Genomic DNA, 15,533 nt, shown 5'->3' with positions numbered 1-15,533 from the left:
AAAACAGAATTTGTGAAAGGGAGTAATGTAAGATAAGTCTAGAAAGAAAAGTTACCCATCAGTGCTCTCTGATTGGAAGGAGGAGCCCTGAGCTCCAAAACCTTCATTTAAGGAGAGAGCCCAGGCCAGTCATCTCTTCATTTCATTGCATGTATTTGTATCCCTAGTGCTCAACACAGTGCCTGGCATATAATAGGCACTTAATAAGTGTTTATTGAATTAAAAATATACTAAAGTACATGGGAAAAATCGAGAAAAACTCCATAAGAAAAAAGAAAGAGGAGGGGAACCTTTAAGGAATTAGGGACGATCTAATAAAGGAAATGGTTCCTAGGTGAACCTTGAAGGAAAAGTAGGATTTCAAAGGTAAGGATTTGGATAGAGTCTACGCCTCCAAGGGAGGAATTCACTGAGTGCGCAGAACTGGGAGAGGGCAATAAGGGATGCCAGGATAAGAAGGTCTATCTACCTGAAGCATGAAGCTAAAGAAAGAGAGTTGTGCAAAATAAAGCTAGAAAGGAAGGTGGGAACTGAACTGCAAAGAACTGTGAATGAAAGGACAATTAATGTCTCAGTCCCAACTTGAAGCCATTAAAACATCTCTCCTCACCATGACCCACCCCTACGGCTAGCAGCAGCAACAGCAGTGACTCTTTACTATAAAGCCTAATTCAATGTTTATAACAAACTTGTATGAAACACCTACATTGTCACTTGTTTTCTTATCTATAAAGTGGGGATAATTATCGTAGCACATACCATAAAGGGTTGCTACAAGGATCAAATGAAACACCATGTTTACAGCACTTTGCAAACTTCACAGTGCTATAGAAATAAAGGCTGTTGTTATTGCTATTACAGCATGCAGAGAGAACTCTCTCTGAGAGAGAGAACCTAGGGAGATAAAAAATTTAAATAAAATCTAGTTCCTGACTCTATGAAGCTTACAGGGATGCTGGCAAGTTAGCCGTCTACCAAGTTGGAGGGGACATGTGTGTATGTATGTGTGCGTATATGTGGGCTCATACACATACATGCAGAGGAATGAGGCACAGTCTAGGTCTCTGACTCAAACGCACATTGGAAGTGTTGCCTTTTATGGTGCCCTATGTTGTCAATCAGTGTGCTGCCTATGATATCCTTCCCTTCTATGCTTTGATGAAAATCTCTGGCTCTTCAGGACTTCCTTGATACAGGGGAGCACATGGCCCCTATTTTCCTCTCACGCTTATTATGGGTTCCTAGTCCTATTCCAAGTGCAGAGGAATCCATAATTACTTGCATAGTTCAAAGCCTTATCACTATCTGGACTAACAGCCACCCTTAATATTAGTCTGTACGTTCACACTTATTGAATAAACAACAAACTTTCACTGTTGGAAATTTCTTTCTCTTTCTTCCTTCCTTCCTTCCTTCCTTCCTTTCACTTTTTGGAGGGCAATTGAGGCTAAGTGACTTGCCCAAGGTCACACAGCTAGTTTTTGTGTTAAGCGCCTAGGGCCAGATTTGAACTCAGGTCCTCCTGACTCCAGGACCAGTACTCTATTCACTGTGCCACCTAGTTGCGCCCCATTGTTGGAAATTTTAAAAGAAATGTGTAATGTTTTGGAAGTAACAACTCATATGGGGAGACAGAACAAAAATATGAGAAAAACAAATACTGATGAAGAAAAATATAAAGGGAAGCCCCTAGGAAGAAAAATGATCCTCCCCAACCAGATGACTTTTCAAGGCTACCCACTCAAAGTGTGACTTGAGATTATTGATCTGATTTCACCTCCCCCACATCCTATAAAATAAATGAACAAAGTAAAGGGTATGTATAAGAAAAAAAATATATGTTCATATATTTGTATGTTCTCTTTATAGCTCATCAGTGGTTAAGTAAAAATATAATATAATAACCACCTATTAGCCTCTTAAATAGGTGGTATATAAGATGATCTCTTGATTTAAACCCAACTAGCAAACAAAATAGGATAAAATAAAAATGCATATTAACTTCCACTCCCAATGTGTGACGTTAAAAATAATTATTAATGAAAGCTATATAGATTACTAACAAAATTGTGGTTTCCTTAAAGTGTGAATGAAAAGTCACTTCCAAATAGGACAGGTTTCTAAAATCATTAAAAGACAAAGAAATTTATTGTTATTGTTGCTGTTGAGTCATTTTAGATGTGTCTGACTCTTCATAACCTCATTTGGGGTATTCTTGACAAAGAGTACTCTGCCATTTCCTTCTGCAGCTCATGTTACAGATGAGGAAATAGATGCAAAGAGGGTTTAAGTGATTTGCCCTGGCTAACACAGCTAGGGAGTGTCTGAGGCCGGATTTGAACACAGGAAGATAAGTCTTCCTGACACTAGACCTGGTGTTCTATCCACCTGGCTGCCCCAAAGAAATTTACATAAATTTAACATTTTTTAAAATTAAAGCTATTTAAGCATTACTCCCTTGGGCAGGCTCTTCAATGAATAGAAATGAGGAGAGATTATAAACACAATCTATAACTTGCTTCAAAGAAGGGTAACTATTTTTATAGCAAATAAAACGTGTAACAGCTTTGATAGCTTACCTGAAGATCTTTCACATTTGGAAATGGGATCCCTATTGTTATGACAGCACGGGCATTTTCATCTGAGAAATCCAAACCTTCACTCACTTTACCTCGGCAAACTGCTACAAGGAGGGCACCATCTTAAAGCAAAAGAGAACAATTATTTAAAAGAAATACATGTGGGATTGTCTATTCCTATAACTTCTAAAAGCAGTTCTCTTGAGAATTAGAGTAGCAAAAATTTTTAAAGTAAAATAATATATAAATATACAACATAATATATGATAAATACATAATAATATAAATAAAATAAAGTAATAATAAAATTATAATAATGTACTGCAGAGTTTTAAAATATTTAAAGTATTCTGTCTTTAAAACTTGTAGAACAGCTCTGCCTGGACCTATTTAACAAGTTATCAACTCTGAGAGAAAAAAAAAGGAAAAATGGACAAAAGTAAAGAGAATAACTCCATGACTATTTTCTTGAAAAATCTAACCAGTTCAAAAGACTTATCCTCAGAAAGGACAAAAGAGCACAGTAACCACCTCCGCTAACAAACAGTTACCCTATTTGCCAAGTGGAGAGCTACCGCAGCCAAAGCCAACACTGGCTTAGAGTGGAAGATGATCAGTCAAATTTATAGAACACTTAGGAAGCAGTACCACTTCACTACTCTATTTGGATAGATTTGTGAACTCACTGACCTGCATATAGTCTACAGTGGAGTACACAACAAATCAATACCACAGGGAGTTCCACTGATTGGGAGAAGGTCTTCAGTTAGATTTCCTGGTGTTATCTGGGTATCACCTCGTGAGGACCCATCCTCTTTGGGTTCTACTTCTGACTCTCTGGACTGCCTCTGTCTTGCCACAGTAGCCTCCTGCCCCTCAACTTCTCCCCCTGGATTGTGCCCATTCCTCTGATTGGTCAGTTTCTCCCAGAGCCTCCATTTTAAGGAAGGTGTCCCGGCTAGCTATGTCTTCATTCCTTCTCCACTCCTAAGTCTTTGACTCCCTCTACTGTATATGAAAACACTTCCTCCTCCTCTTCTTTCTGTTCTTTCTGGATTCCTCTGATGCTTTGCCTTCCCCATTAGAAAACATGTTCCCTGAGGATAAAGCCTGTTTTTCTTTCTGCTTCTATTTATCTTCCCAGGACTCCGCATAGCATGTGGCACATAGTAAGGACAAAATAAATGCTTGTTGACTTAACAAATGTTTGTTATTGTTGACTACCAGTAGTGTATTTAGGCATGTTCTCCTGCTTTTACCTTACAACCAACCCACCTCTTTTTCCATCTGTACGACTCCCAGATATCTTTTACATATGTGTGTGTATAAGTGTGTGTATGTGTGTAATTCCTTGTTAAAATGCTGCAGACTACTTACACCCAAAATAAACCTTAACTGTCCTTTAAATGACCTGATGCTTTACTTGTTCTATAGAATTCCATGATTCATAGTCATACCAGATTGTCTGAACACTACTGATATTTTTTAAATGGACCTTTATTTCATCCTGGCTCAATGAAGGTACTCTTCACCATTCCTTCAATGCAATAAAGCATGTTCTCATATGCAAATGTAAGGAAAAACTTCCTGACAGAATTATCCAAAATGGAATGCACTAGTTTGGGAAGTTACAGGTCCCCCTTCCCCTCCCAGGGGAGGTTTTTAAGCAGAGTTAGATGACCACTTGTTGGGAAGGCTGTAAAGGGCAATATTATTCACATATGGGCTGGACTTGGTAAGTGTCTGAAGTCCTTTCCAACTCTGAGGTTGTGATTTTCATCCAATTCTGGGCCTAATTCACTGTCCATTTATAATGAGTGCCTAAGATAAATGCGCTGATAGACCAGCTCCGTGGGGCCATCTATCCTATTGCATATCACGGAACGGAAAACATGTACTTTTCACATACTTGGTCTTTTCCTGTGTGGAGCGTTAGGCCAACTTTCTTGTGGGATTATAGATCTCACTTAGGATGTTATAATGTTCTAAAGTTTTATGAAAAGATGAGAAGAGAACAGATGGGCTTTTGCAGATAATTTCCCATAGTAGAACATATTTTTAGAATCATTCAATTTACTGAGAGATGAGAGAATATAAAGCCCAATATGTTTACTGATTTCAGTTTAAAACAAAGTCTTAAAGGCTCTTCTTATAAAAAGTTCTTCCTACGTGAATGCAAAAATCATACAAAACTCTGACAGTTTTGTCATACAAAGCTTTATAACAGTTGAGAATGTGAGAATAGCTTTTACCTACTGAGCCATGACAGAGAGTGAAGTATTAAAAAGGGAGATACATGTTCAAATAAGAAGTTCATCAAATCTAAACACTCCTAATCACAGATGATATATCAATTGCATAGAACCCTAGAATTCCACAAACCCTTTTTGTGAAATCCAGAGTAATGCAAAAGAGATTGGGGGGTGGCTAGGTGTCACAGTGAATAAAGCTCTGGCCCTGGAGTCAGGGGGACCTGAGTTCAAATCCGGCCTCAGACATTTAACACTTACTAGCCATGTGACCTTGGGCAAGTCACTTAACCCCAATTGCCCTCCAAAAAGCCAAAAAAAAAAAAAAAAAAAAGAGAGATAGTGAGATTGGCATGATCATACATGTTGGAAAAAATAAAAAGGATGAAAAACATTCATTGCTCAAACTATGACATATTAACTAAAGTAACAATATATCAAATTAGGCCACCATTGCTTGCTTCTACAAAAGCCTATCTCTCAAAATGATGTTCTCATGGAGATGCTATATATGGCTGTGAGTAAAGAAACACCATCATCTAAGAAGAATTAAAATTACAAGTAATGCAAAGGCCAATGGAAAAAAGGCTGCAGAATTTTTACCAATGAAGACTATGCTACACAAAAGTAGCATATCCCATTATTGGGGATATTGTAGAGTCAGAAGAGGAAGTAGGCTAGTCACATAGTGAAACTGAGAGACAACAAATAAACAGTATGAAATACAAGACGAAAAAATCTCCAGAGCTTTGATAGGACCTCTATTTTTTTTTATGTAAAACACTTCCATATTAGTCATTCTGTACAAGAAGACTCAAATAAAAAGGAAAAAAATGAAAGAAAGAAAGTGAAAAATAGTATGCTTCAGTCTGTATTCAAATATCAGTTCTTTCTCTGGAGGTCTCATCATTAGTCCTTTGGAATTGTCTTGGATCGCTGTATTCCTGAGAATAGCTAAGTCATTCAAAGTTCTTCATCAAACAATAAATTACTGTATACAACATTATCCTGGTTCTGTTCACTTCACTAAGTTCATCTAAGTCTTTTCAGTTTTTTCTGAAATAATCCTGCTTATCATTTCTTATAGCACGAAAATATTCCATTATAATTATATATGACAGGGGCAGCTAGGTGGCGCAGTGAATAGAGCACTGGCCCTGGAGTGAGGAAGACCTGAGTTCAAATCCGGCCTCAGACACTTAACACAAAAAACTAGCCATGTGACCTTGGGCAAGTCACATAACCCCAATTGCCCTGCCTTCCCTCCAAAAAGCAAAAAAAAAAAAATTTATATGACAGCTTGTTCAGCCATTGCCCAACTGACAGGCATCCCTTTGATATGATGGTCCCTCTTTTGAGGATTTATGGTGAAACATGGATAATAATTACATGGGATGAGTAGGTGTAAAGAGTTTGTGATCTGTATCAGTGGAGGGAATATCATACTGATGAAATCAAAGATCCATTAAATTATCAAGTCTTCAAAGAAAGTCAGCTGGAACAAAAATTACAAGTACAACATGATGGTGAACACATTCAGACATGAAATCTCTTGTATCACATGCATAATAGAACAATACTGTAAGAGCAACCTTAAGCCTGAACTAATTATAATTCTGACTTGGTAATCAAAATTTAAATTATAATCAATACTTTTACTTACTACATTAGTTCCTTGAACTATTTTATTTTATTTATTTATTTTGCTTTTTGGAGGGCAATTGGGTTTAAGTGACTTGCCCAAGGTCACACGACTAGGTTTTTTTTGTTTGTGTGTGTTAAGTGTCTGAAGCTGGATCCAAACTCAGGTCCTCCTGACTCCAGCGTCAGCACTCTACTCACTGTACCACCTAGCTGCCCAGCCCTTGAACAATTTTAAATAGCTTTAACCCAGTCCCTAATTCTCTATAATTCTCACACCAAACACATAAGTAGAATGTAAAAGAACTCAGCCATTTAAAGATTTTGTCATAGTGTGTGTATACATATACATTTATGCACACACATACATGTGTGTGTCTATACATATACATATATTTATTTCTTTCTTTTTGGGGGAATTGGGGTGAAGATGGGAGTGAATTTCAGATCTGTGTTTTCATAAGTATAGGAAACACCCAATATAGAAATTCCTTTTTAGGGTCTTTCTGTATCCAAGGTTAAGGCTTTATGCCATACCACCTCCCATTATGCTCTGTTATTCATAGGATATTACTATTAGGTTACTTATGCCAGTTTACATGAATTATCTATATTTAGGGAGTGCATTCTTCAGTTCTGTTTTTGAACAAGTTACATGGAACATGAACGTGACGTCCATCATTTTATCAGAACTCAGATCTTAAGTGATCAATAAAGAAGATAAGGGAATGCCCAAATGCATTATAAACATACACGTGACAGCATTTGTGTGAGGCAATGCCAACTGAAACAATTATTCCATTCACCTAGGACCAAGAGATTAAATTTAAATACATATATAATACATTCAAATAAATAACATAAAGTTATTGACAGCACAAATCTGCACAAATTTTATTAATGACAGTATTTATTCAGTGGTCAAGGAATACATGTACCTCGGTCTCCTTTACACTTGATCGCATCGTAGTACACTTGTAACATTTCATCAAATGCAGTTTTCTCTCCCCATTGTGGTTCTGTAATGACTGTCTTCACTAGCTCAAGGTTATGCCATAAACCAGTGTGTATCCAACGTTCTTTTAATTTGTCCAATAACTAAAGAGGGAAAATGAAAAAAAAAATGGAAATTTTTTCTTAATACCTAAATAAATAAATTGCTCTCTTCTTCCCACTGGCACATGTACAATTTGAAATGTAAGAAATGAAAATCTAACTTGAGGAATTAGGCTATCAAAATGGCAAAATAAGAAATTTCCTCCAGTTAGTGGAGATAAGGTAATTTAAGTAATCATTGGTCTTCTTAAATAGCAAATATTCTAGTAGAATATATACTCCTTTAGGGCAAAAGCTGCCTGCTTTCTGTACCTTGTGCTTACCTCATAGTATTTAATAAATGGTCGCTGAACTGAAATGATTACACGAAGAAGCAGTACAGAGAATCAGATCTTGAAATTCACTGTTATGTTTTAGTACTACTTAAGATTTGAACACTGGCCTTCTATGGGAGAGCTGCTTATTAACTTATTAGCTTACCTCAGATCTTTTAACTGAAAGTGAATGTTTCAGTACTTTGTCTCAGCTTGGAAAACTGTCTCTGTCTCTTTCTCCCTCCCCCTTTGCCTGATCTTCCCTTTCCTTTTTTTTGAGAGGTAAGAGGAAAGGAGGGGAATTCCATATCGCTTGGGAGTTGTACCATCTTTAAACCCTCAATCCAAATACCACTTCAACACCCCTAAGCTGAAGCTCGTGATCATTCCTAAACTATATATTCTACCTGAAATACTTTAATTTGCAAGCTGAAAGTCTACATATTCCTCAAAAATAACACTGGGAAAATGGTACAAATACTCAGTACTTGAAAGTTATGATCATATCAAGCACCTTTCTCTCCTTTTTTAGGAGCCTTGATAAAGTGAAATAAATCCTACTCACTTCATTTCACATGAGTTAAAATTAGAGGTTCTTAACTCAGAGTCCATCAATTGGTGTTTTAAAAATATATAGTTTGGTATTCCATTCCAATAGAATTACTTGCCTTTGTAATCATAAGTGTTTTGTTTTATACATTTAAAAATATGTATTTTGAGAAGAGATTCATAGGCTTTGCCAGACTGTTGTCAAAGATGTCTATGATACAAAATGGTTAAGAACCCTTGTTAAATAATAAAACTATTATGGAGCTGGAATAAGCAGAAGTTTGATAGTTAAAAGCAAAAATAATTAATATATCAATTTCTAATTACCTCTTAATCTACTACTCTCACTTAAAAAGCAATTAGATTTGAATACTTCAGAATTCTTATTAATTATGGAACTGAAAAGTGACATAAACTTGATTCTATTTTTTTTTAAGCAATTGGGGTTAAGTAACTTGCTCAAGGTTACACGGCCAGTTATTTTTTGTGTGGGTGCCAAGTATCTGAGGCCGGAACCGATCCCGGGTCTCCCGACACCAGGGGCAGCGCTCTTACTCACTGCACCACCTGGCCGCCCCCTATCTATTATTATTAACACAGCATTCTATAGTTTGCACACTGTGGTTCAGGGATTTATATCACCAATAGTCTTAGAAGACTTTGTTTCAGGGTGAGTAATGCTGTCATTGATTTAAAAAATTTTTTTTTAATCTGTAGAGGGGAAAGAGGAAACATAAGTAACTACGGGTAATTAGGACAAGGGTGGCAATATGCAATCCATCAGAAGAAAAGGAAATAATTCACATGGTACATAACAGGAGAAAAAAAACAAAAACTTAAGGAAAACATTACAGGTACTTTTGGATGTTTTGAATAACAAAAATAAAAACGGTTAAAATATGAACTAGAGTACAGCCTTGGTCAATAAAACAACTGCCATGTATGCTACACAATTGATGCACCTAAAAGAATGAGTTTTGTTCTGACATAAGCTACTATATGCATATAATTTATCTTTTTCAGATTTCGAACAAGTTACACATATTGTCTTAGGATATTCATTTTTAAAAGTTACAAATCTAAGGTTAGAAAATACTCATATCTATAGGTAGCTTCTGTTAATACCTGGCTAGAGGAAAAAAGGGGGAGATAAGGGTGAAAGGGGGCCATTTCTTCAATATCCTTTATCACCCTTTCCCTTCCCCAAAAGGTTTTGTCCTCATACCCACAATCTATAAAGGGAGGAGAGGGGAAAGGAAGCAGTGACTTTTTGAGTCTGCTGCTTAAATTTCTCTAGCTTCAGTGACAAGGCAAAGAGTTCTATCTTTGTTTATGTATTTTATCCTAAGGCTACTTTTCTGGGTCTCCCAACATCTCCAATCCAAGAGACCTGAGAAGTTTAATTGCTGCAATCACACTTGGGTAGCCCTGGCTGTGTGATAGGAGCTTCTTTTGAGAAGCACAATGTTCAAACAGAATGGAGCAAAGGGGCAGGGAGTGCCTTTTACTTGATCTCCTGAACAGATCCTTCACGTAAAAGCCTTTTCCCAGAACCTGATCTCTTGTTTTTGTACTGCAGTTCACTGGGAAAATACCAAAGTCTCCTCATAAAAAATTAAAATGAGGAAAGCTTGGATGAAATTGCATAGGATGATAAGGTGAGAGAGTTAGGGAAGTTTGTCCCTGATGAGCTCCTTCTAGGAAAACCACACAAAACTATAAAATTTAACTGGTTAGTTAACCATTGCATTGATAAATTTTTGAGTTCTGTATGTAACAGCATTTCTCTGGGAGTACAGAGATTTAATGGACTTAGAACACTTTAGTTAAGATGCCTAACATGGATAAATCTACTTTTGGTCTTAAAAGGATTTCATCTCTTTATCTCTTTACAAGCTTTGGACTCTTCAGCAGAATTTTTTCCCTTTCTTTTTTTGTTATTGCTGCCATCCCATGTCCTTTTCTTTTAAACCCCCTTCTGAAGTCATGATTAGTCACCATATTGATCAGTTTTGTTATCTGAGAAACAGAACAGCATAACATATAGAGAGCTGGCCTCAAAGCCAGGAAGACCTGGGTTCAAGTCCTGCTTCTGACACATTGTATAATAAGAATGTAAATTTTGAAGATCTTCCCTGCCCCTAGGCTAATGTGCACCTGAAGCCTGGGGTGGGAGGCTTGTTTTTTCAGTAGATACTTCTTGATTGGCCAGTGAGTCAATAAGGTTGTTACATTCTCTGAGCCAGGAGAAGGCTATATAAGCCCTGATGTGTAGCTTTGTTTTGGGACTCACTTTGAGAAGTATTCTGTGATTTGATCTGAATTCTGGGAAGCCGTTGTTGAGAGTCCCCCGGCTTTGAAAAACCCAGAATGTGGAAACCCAGATGTTGACTGGGTATGGATGTAATGGTTGGACAGTTTGGAAATCTGTCTACTTGATGTTTCTGTCTTGATAATTATGCCTGTATACTTTGAGGTTCAGGGTGCTGACCTTTTCTCCTGAACAAGGTAAACGATATATGTCTGACTGATTAAAGTAAGCTTGTTAACCCATTTTGAGTTGCTTTCCTTTATCAAAGCAGATCCAAGAACCTGTGTGAGCAGGCACCCTGGGGACACTGGGGTGCTTGCTGCAACACACATGCTGGCTATGTGACCCTGGGCAACTCCCTTAACCTCTCATTGCAAATCTCTAAGGCTCTAAGCTGGAAGAGTAGGTGCTGTTTAGTCTTAGTATAGAGAGCTTCCTACATCAAAGGAATCACAGAAACAGCCATTATCCCTACTCCCTACTACAGTCATCCTGTAAATTGTTCTCCTGGTTCTGTTTACTTTGCCTTTGTTCCTACAAGTCTTCCCAAGTTTCTATGAATTTTTCATATTCATTCATTCTTATGACACAATTATATTCCACTGTATTTATGTAGCACAGTTTGTCCACCCATTCCCCAAAGGATGAGCAATCACTTTATTCTAGTTCTCTACAAAAAAATATGGCTATAAATATTTTTGTATACATGGGACCTTTTCCTCTGTCTTTGATCTCACTGCAATACCTAGTAAGTGGGGTTGCTGGGTTTCAAAGGCTATAAACAGTTTAGTAACTTCTCTTTTATAATTTCAAACTGTTCTCCAGAATGGTTGAATCAACTCATCACTTTTAGCAGTGTTTTCTCACTCCCTCAGATATCTTAAGGGTAAATTATTTGGCCTTCATCATCCAATTCATGCCCTGGCAGGGGTCCCTGAAGAGGACAAGGTATATACATAAAGGCTGCCATTTAGTTTGAAACTGTAGTCCTTAGGGGCAGAAGCCGCTTGCTATATCACTGTGCACTATAACTACCTCACAGGGTTATAGTGAAAAAAAGTACTTTATAAACTGTAAAACATGTATGTTTGTTATTTTTTATTAGCATTACTTTTTGTGTTTGGTTGGAAAAAGTCTCTGATATTTGATCACTAGGTTGGCCTTTGTACAACACTGGTTTATCCCAAAGTCTACAGTCTTGCAACACTGCTAGACATTAGGTGTGTACTTAAAGTGTTTCTTCTGTTGACTATGCTTAATCATTATCTTTTTTCTTCAATCAATCAGCTGGCAACCACTATTTAGTGGTTTAAATGTTCATTCATACATTCATTCAAACAATGTTCCTGGCACTGTGCTGAGTGCTAGGAATACAAAAACAATAAGGAAGCAGCCTTTACCTTTCTCTTCACTCTCACAACCACCACACTAGTTCAGGCTTCCCTCACTTTTCACCTAGACTACTATACTGGCTTCTTATCTGCCAGCCTCCACATAGTCACCTAAGGAATTTTTCTAAAGTATAGGTCCGACCATGTCACATCCCTATTAAATAAACTCCAGTGGGTCCCTATTGGTTCCAGAATCAAATATAAACCTTCTGTTGGCACTTAAAGCTCCTCACGCCTGGTCCCCTCCAAAAAGTGAGTGTACTCACTCATTACTCCCCTCTGCACTTTCTATGGTTGCATTAGTTACCCTCCACGATGTGAATGCACTCCCTCCTTAATTCCTTCTGCTGGAATTCCTGGTTTCCTTTAAAGATTCTGCTCAAGTGTCTCTTTCCTTAGGAGGCCTTTCCTGCTCCCTCCAATCATGAATGCCTTCATCTTAGAGGTTATCTCGTATTTGCTTTGCATGTGTCTTTCACAAGGGCTTAGCACAATGCTGGAATATGGTAGGTGTTAATGGGATGTTTAACATATTCATATTAACATATTAATAAATAAGCATTTGAATATAGACACAATAAATACATGGTAAATTTTCGGGGAGGAGGTGGAAGGAAACAGTAGCAGGAGAGAAGAGGAAAGGCTTTGTGTAGAAGGTGGTACTTCAGCAGAGTATTGAAGAAAACAAGGGATTCTAAGATGCAGAGGGGAAGGAAGGAGAGCATTACAGGCATGAGATAGTGAAAATAGCACAAAGATGGAGTGTTCTGGGTAAGGAAAAGCAAGAAAGTCATTTTGGCTGGATCGGCAGGGCAAGAAGGGGTAATATAAAATTAGGAAGGCAGGAAAGGGTCAGGTTGTGAAGGACATTAGAGGTCAAAAACGAAGTGATTATATTCAAGCCTAAAGGGAAGAAGTCATGGAATTTTAAGGAATAGAGAAATGACATGATCACACTTGTATTTCAAGAAAATCAACTGGGCAGCTCTATGTAGGTCTATGTGGTGTAGATTGGAGAAGGGAGAGGCGTCAGGCACTGTTCTAGGCAATAAGTAAGAAGAGCTTGACTGAGGGTAGTGGCTGTATGAGTCAAGAGAACAGGACAGAAAAGAGAAGTGGGATCAAGACAGAGCTTTGGCAAATAGCCACAGTTAGGGAATATAATTTGGATGATGAACCAGAAAAAAAGACTTTGGAAGAGTGATCAGACCGGTAGAGAAAGAAAAAAAGAGAGCAGTGCCATGAAAACTCAAAGATGAGAGCATGAGGAGGAGAGGGTCGTTAACAGTGTTCAATGATCAGGAAAGGATGAAGAATGAGAAAAGGCCATCAGATTTGGCAATAAAAAGATCACTGGTAACTTGCAGGAAGTAGTTTCAGTTGAGTGAAGAGCTCAAAAGCCATTTTATAAAAGATGAGGAGTAAGGGAAAAGAAACTAGAGGTAATGGGTAAAAATAATTTCTTCTAGGGGTTTGGTTATGAAAAGGAATAGATATAAAAGATACATTAAGGGAATGGTAAGGTCTAACAAGGTTGATTTTTTTGTTCAATACAGGGGAGACATGGACATATTTGTAGGAAGCAAGGAAGAATGAAAAAGATAAGGGTAAATTGGAAAGAGGGATATTGTGGGGAGCAATTTGCTACAAAAGATGGGAGGAATGGGATCAAAGGTACATACAGAAGGACTGAAAGGATAACCTAGCAATCAGAGTCTGGAATAAAGGAGACAATAAGGGATGCCAAACTGCATTCAAGATGCAAAGAAAAGAGCTCATGGCAAATGTCAATAAGTTAACAAACCTTTGTAAGCACTTAAAATGTGCCAGGTACTATGCTAAATGTTGGTAATACAAACAGAAGTAAAAAAGAATCCCAGTTCTCAAGGAACTTACATTCTAATAGGGAAGACAACACATAAAAGGAAGGTGAAAAGTAGAGAGTAGGGTGGTACCTAAGCTTTGGTGTTTCCTTCCTTAAAAATGGAAGTTCCAAGAGGAACTGAAAAGTCACAAGCAGAGGCAAACTTCTAGGGTAAGAAGTTTTCCAGAAGGGCAGCCAGGTAGCACAGCAAGTAAGAGCACTGGCTCCAGTGTTGGGATGACCTGGGGATCGAATCTGGGCTCAGACACTTAGCACCCACCCAGAAACACCTGGCCATGTAACCTTGAGCAAGTTACTTAACCCCGATTGCTTAGGAGCAGCCAGGTGGCTCAGTGAGTAAGAGCACTGGCTCTAGTGTCAGGATGACCTGAGGATCAAATCTGGGCTCAGATACTCTGCACCACATCCAGAAATAACTGGCCGTGTAACCTTGAGCAAGTTACTTAGCCCCAATTGCTTAAAAAAAATAAAAAATAATAATAAAAAAGAAGTTTGCCAGAAAATGGTAGAGAAAGAAGTCTGAGAGTCAACAGCAGAGTCTGGAGTGGGGGGAAGGAGTTAGCTCTATTTTCTTAGTAAAGTAAATTATAAGATCCTCAGCTGAGAGGGAAAGTGAAAGGTAGGAGGCTTGAGGAGATGAGAGAAGAGAAAGGTTAGAATAGTCTCTGTGAAGAACAGGTCGCTAGACAGTCAATTAGGGAGGAGTAAAATGAATGCCTTGCTGTCGTGAGGGTTCACTTTAGATTAAATATATAAACATTTAATCAGCTGGTTGGTATGATTTCTTCCAGTTCCATTTGGTACTACATGAATAGAAGCAGAAGAGCAGGATGGTAGGAATAACTTAGGGTTAGATTTTGGCAAGATGTAAGCTTTAATGGGACAGGGGGGCACAAGGGATTTGAAGGTAGAGACAGTATAGAGCTGAACTGGTTAACTATAGGCCAACCCATCAGCAGCCTATTGTAATAATCAAAGTGTGAGGTAATGGTAACTTCAACAGAAGGGAACATTTTCAAAAGACTGTTACAAATGTGAAAGCAACAGGTCTTGGTAACAGCTTGGATATGGGGAGGTGAGAGATAGTAAGGAATCCAGGATTTGTTGTGAGCCTGAGGGACTGGAAGGATGGTGTTGCCCTCTGCAGTAATGGGGAAGGTATGAGTAGAGGAGGGTTTAGGAGGAAAGATAATGAATTCTGTTTTGGACATGTTGAATTTAAGATGTCTAATGGACATCCAGTTTGAGATGAAAGGCAGTTGGACATGCAAGACTGGAGGTCAACAGAAAGATTGGGGAAGGAAAGGTGGCACACCTGAGAATCATCTGCATGGAGATGGTAATTAAACCCATGGGAGATAATGAGATCACCAAGTGAAACACTGTAGAGGGAAAAGAGAAGAGGGCCCAGGACAGAACCTTAAGGTACATCTATGGTTAGAGGGCATGATCTGGATGAGGATCCAACCAAGGCAACAGAGAAGGAGTGGTCAGATAGACAGGAGGAGAATCAGGAGAGAGTGGTGTTGGGTTTTGAGAGAAGCTAGTATCAAGGAAA

General features: G+C 38.1%; 1 protein-coding gene across 4 annotated transcripts in view; it reads right to left on the bottom strand.

The window, feature by feature from the left end:
• The window catches only part of BRIP1 (BRCA1 interacting DNA helicase 1), a 240,837-nt gene that overhangs the window by 42,444 nt on the left and 182,860 nt on the right, over nt 1–15,533 (bottom strand). For all 4 annotated transcript variants that reach the window (XM_069078100.1, XM_069078101.1, XM_069078102.1 and 1 more), the window contains 2 exons: nt 7,408–7,567; nt 2,580–2,701 (listed from right to left, as the gene is read on the bottom strand). In XM_069078100.1, the coding sequence (XP_068934201.1) occupies nt 2,580–2,701; nt 7,408–7,567 (282 nt within the window). The remainder of the gene's footprint in view (nt 1–2,579; nt 2,702–7,407; nt 7,568–15,533) is intronic.

This window comes from Petaurus breviceps, unplaced genomic scaffold (genome assembly GCF_028583685.1).
Source record: "Petaurus breviceps papuanus isolate PSGF00001 unplaced genomic scaffold, PetGlider_PUasm1.0 91023, whole genome shotgun sequence".
NCBI lineage: Eukaryota > Metazoa > Chordata > Mammalia > Diprotodontia > Petauridae > Petaurus > Petaurus breviceps.
Note: the sequence above shows the minus strand (reverse complement) of the source record. Positions and strands in the feature narration are given on the sequence as shown.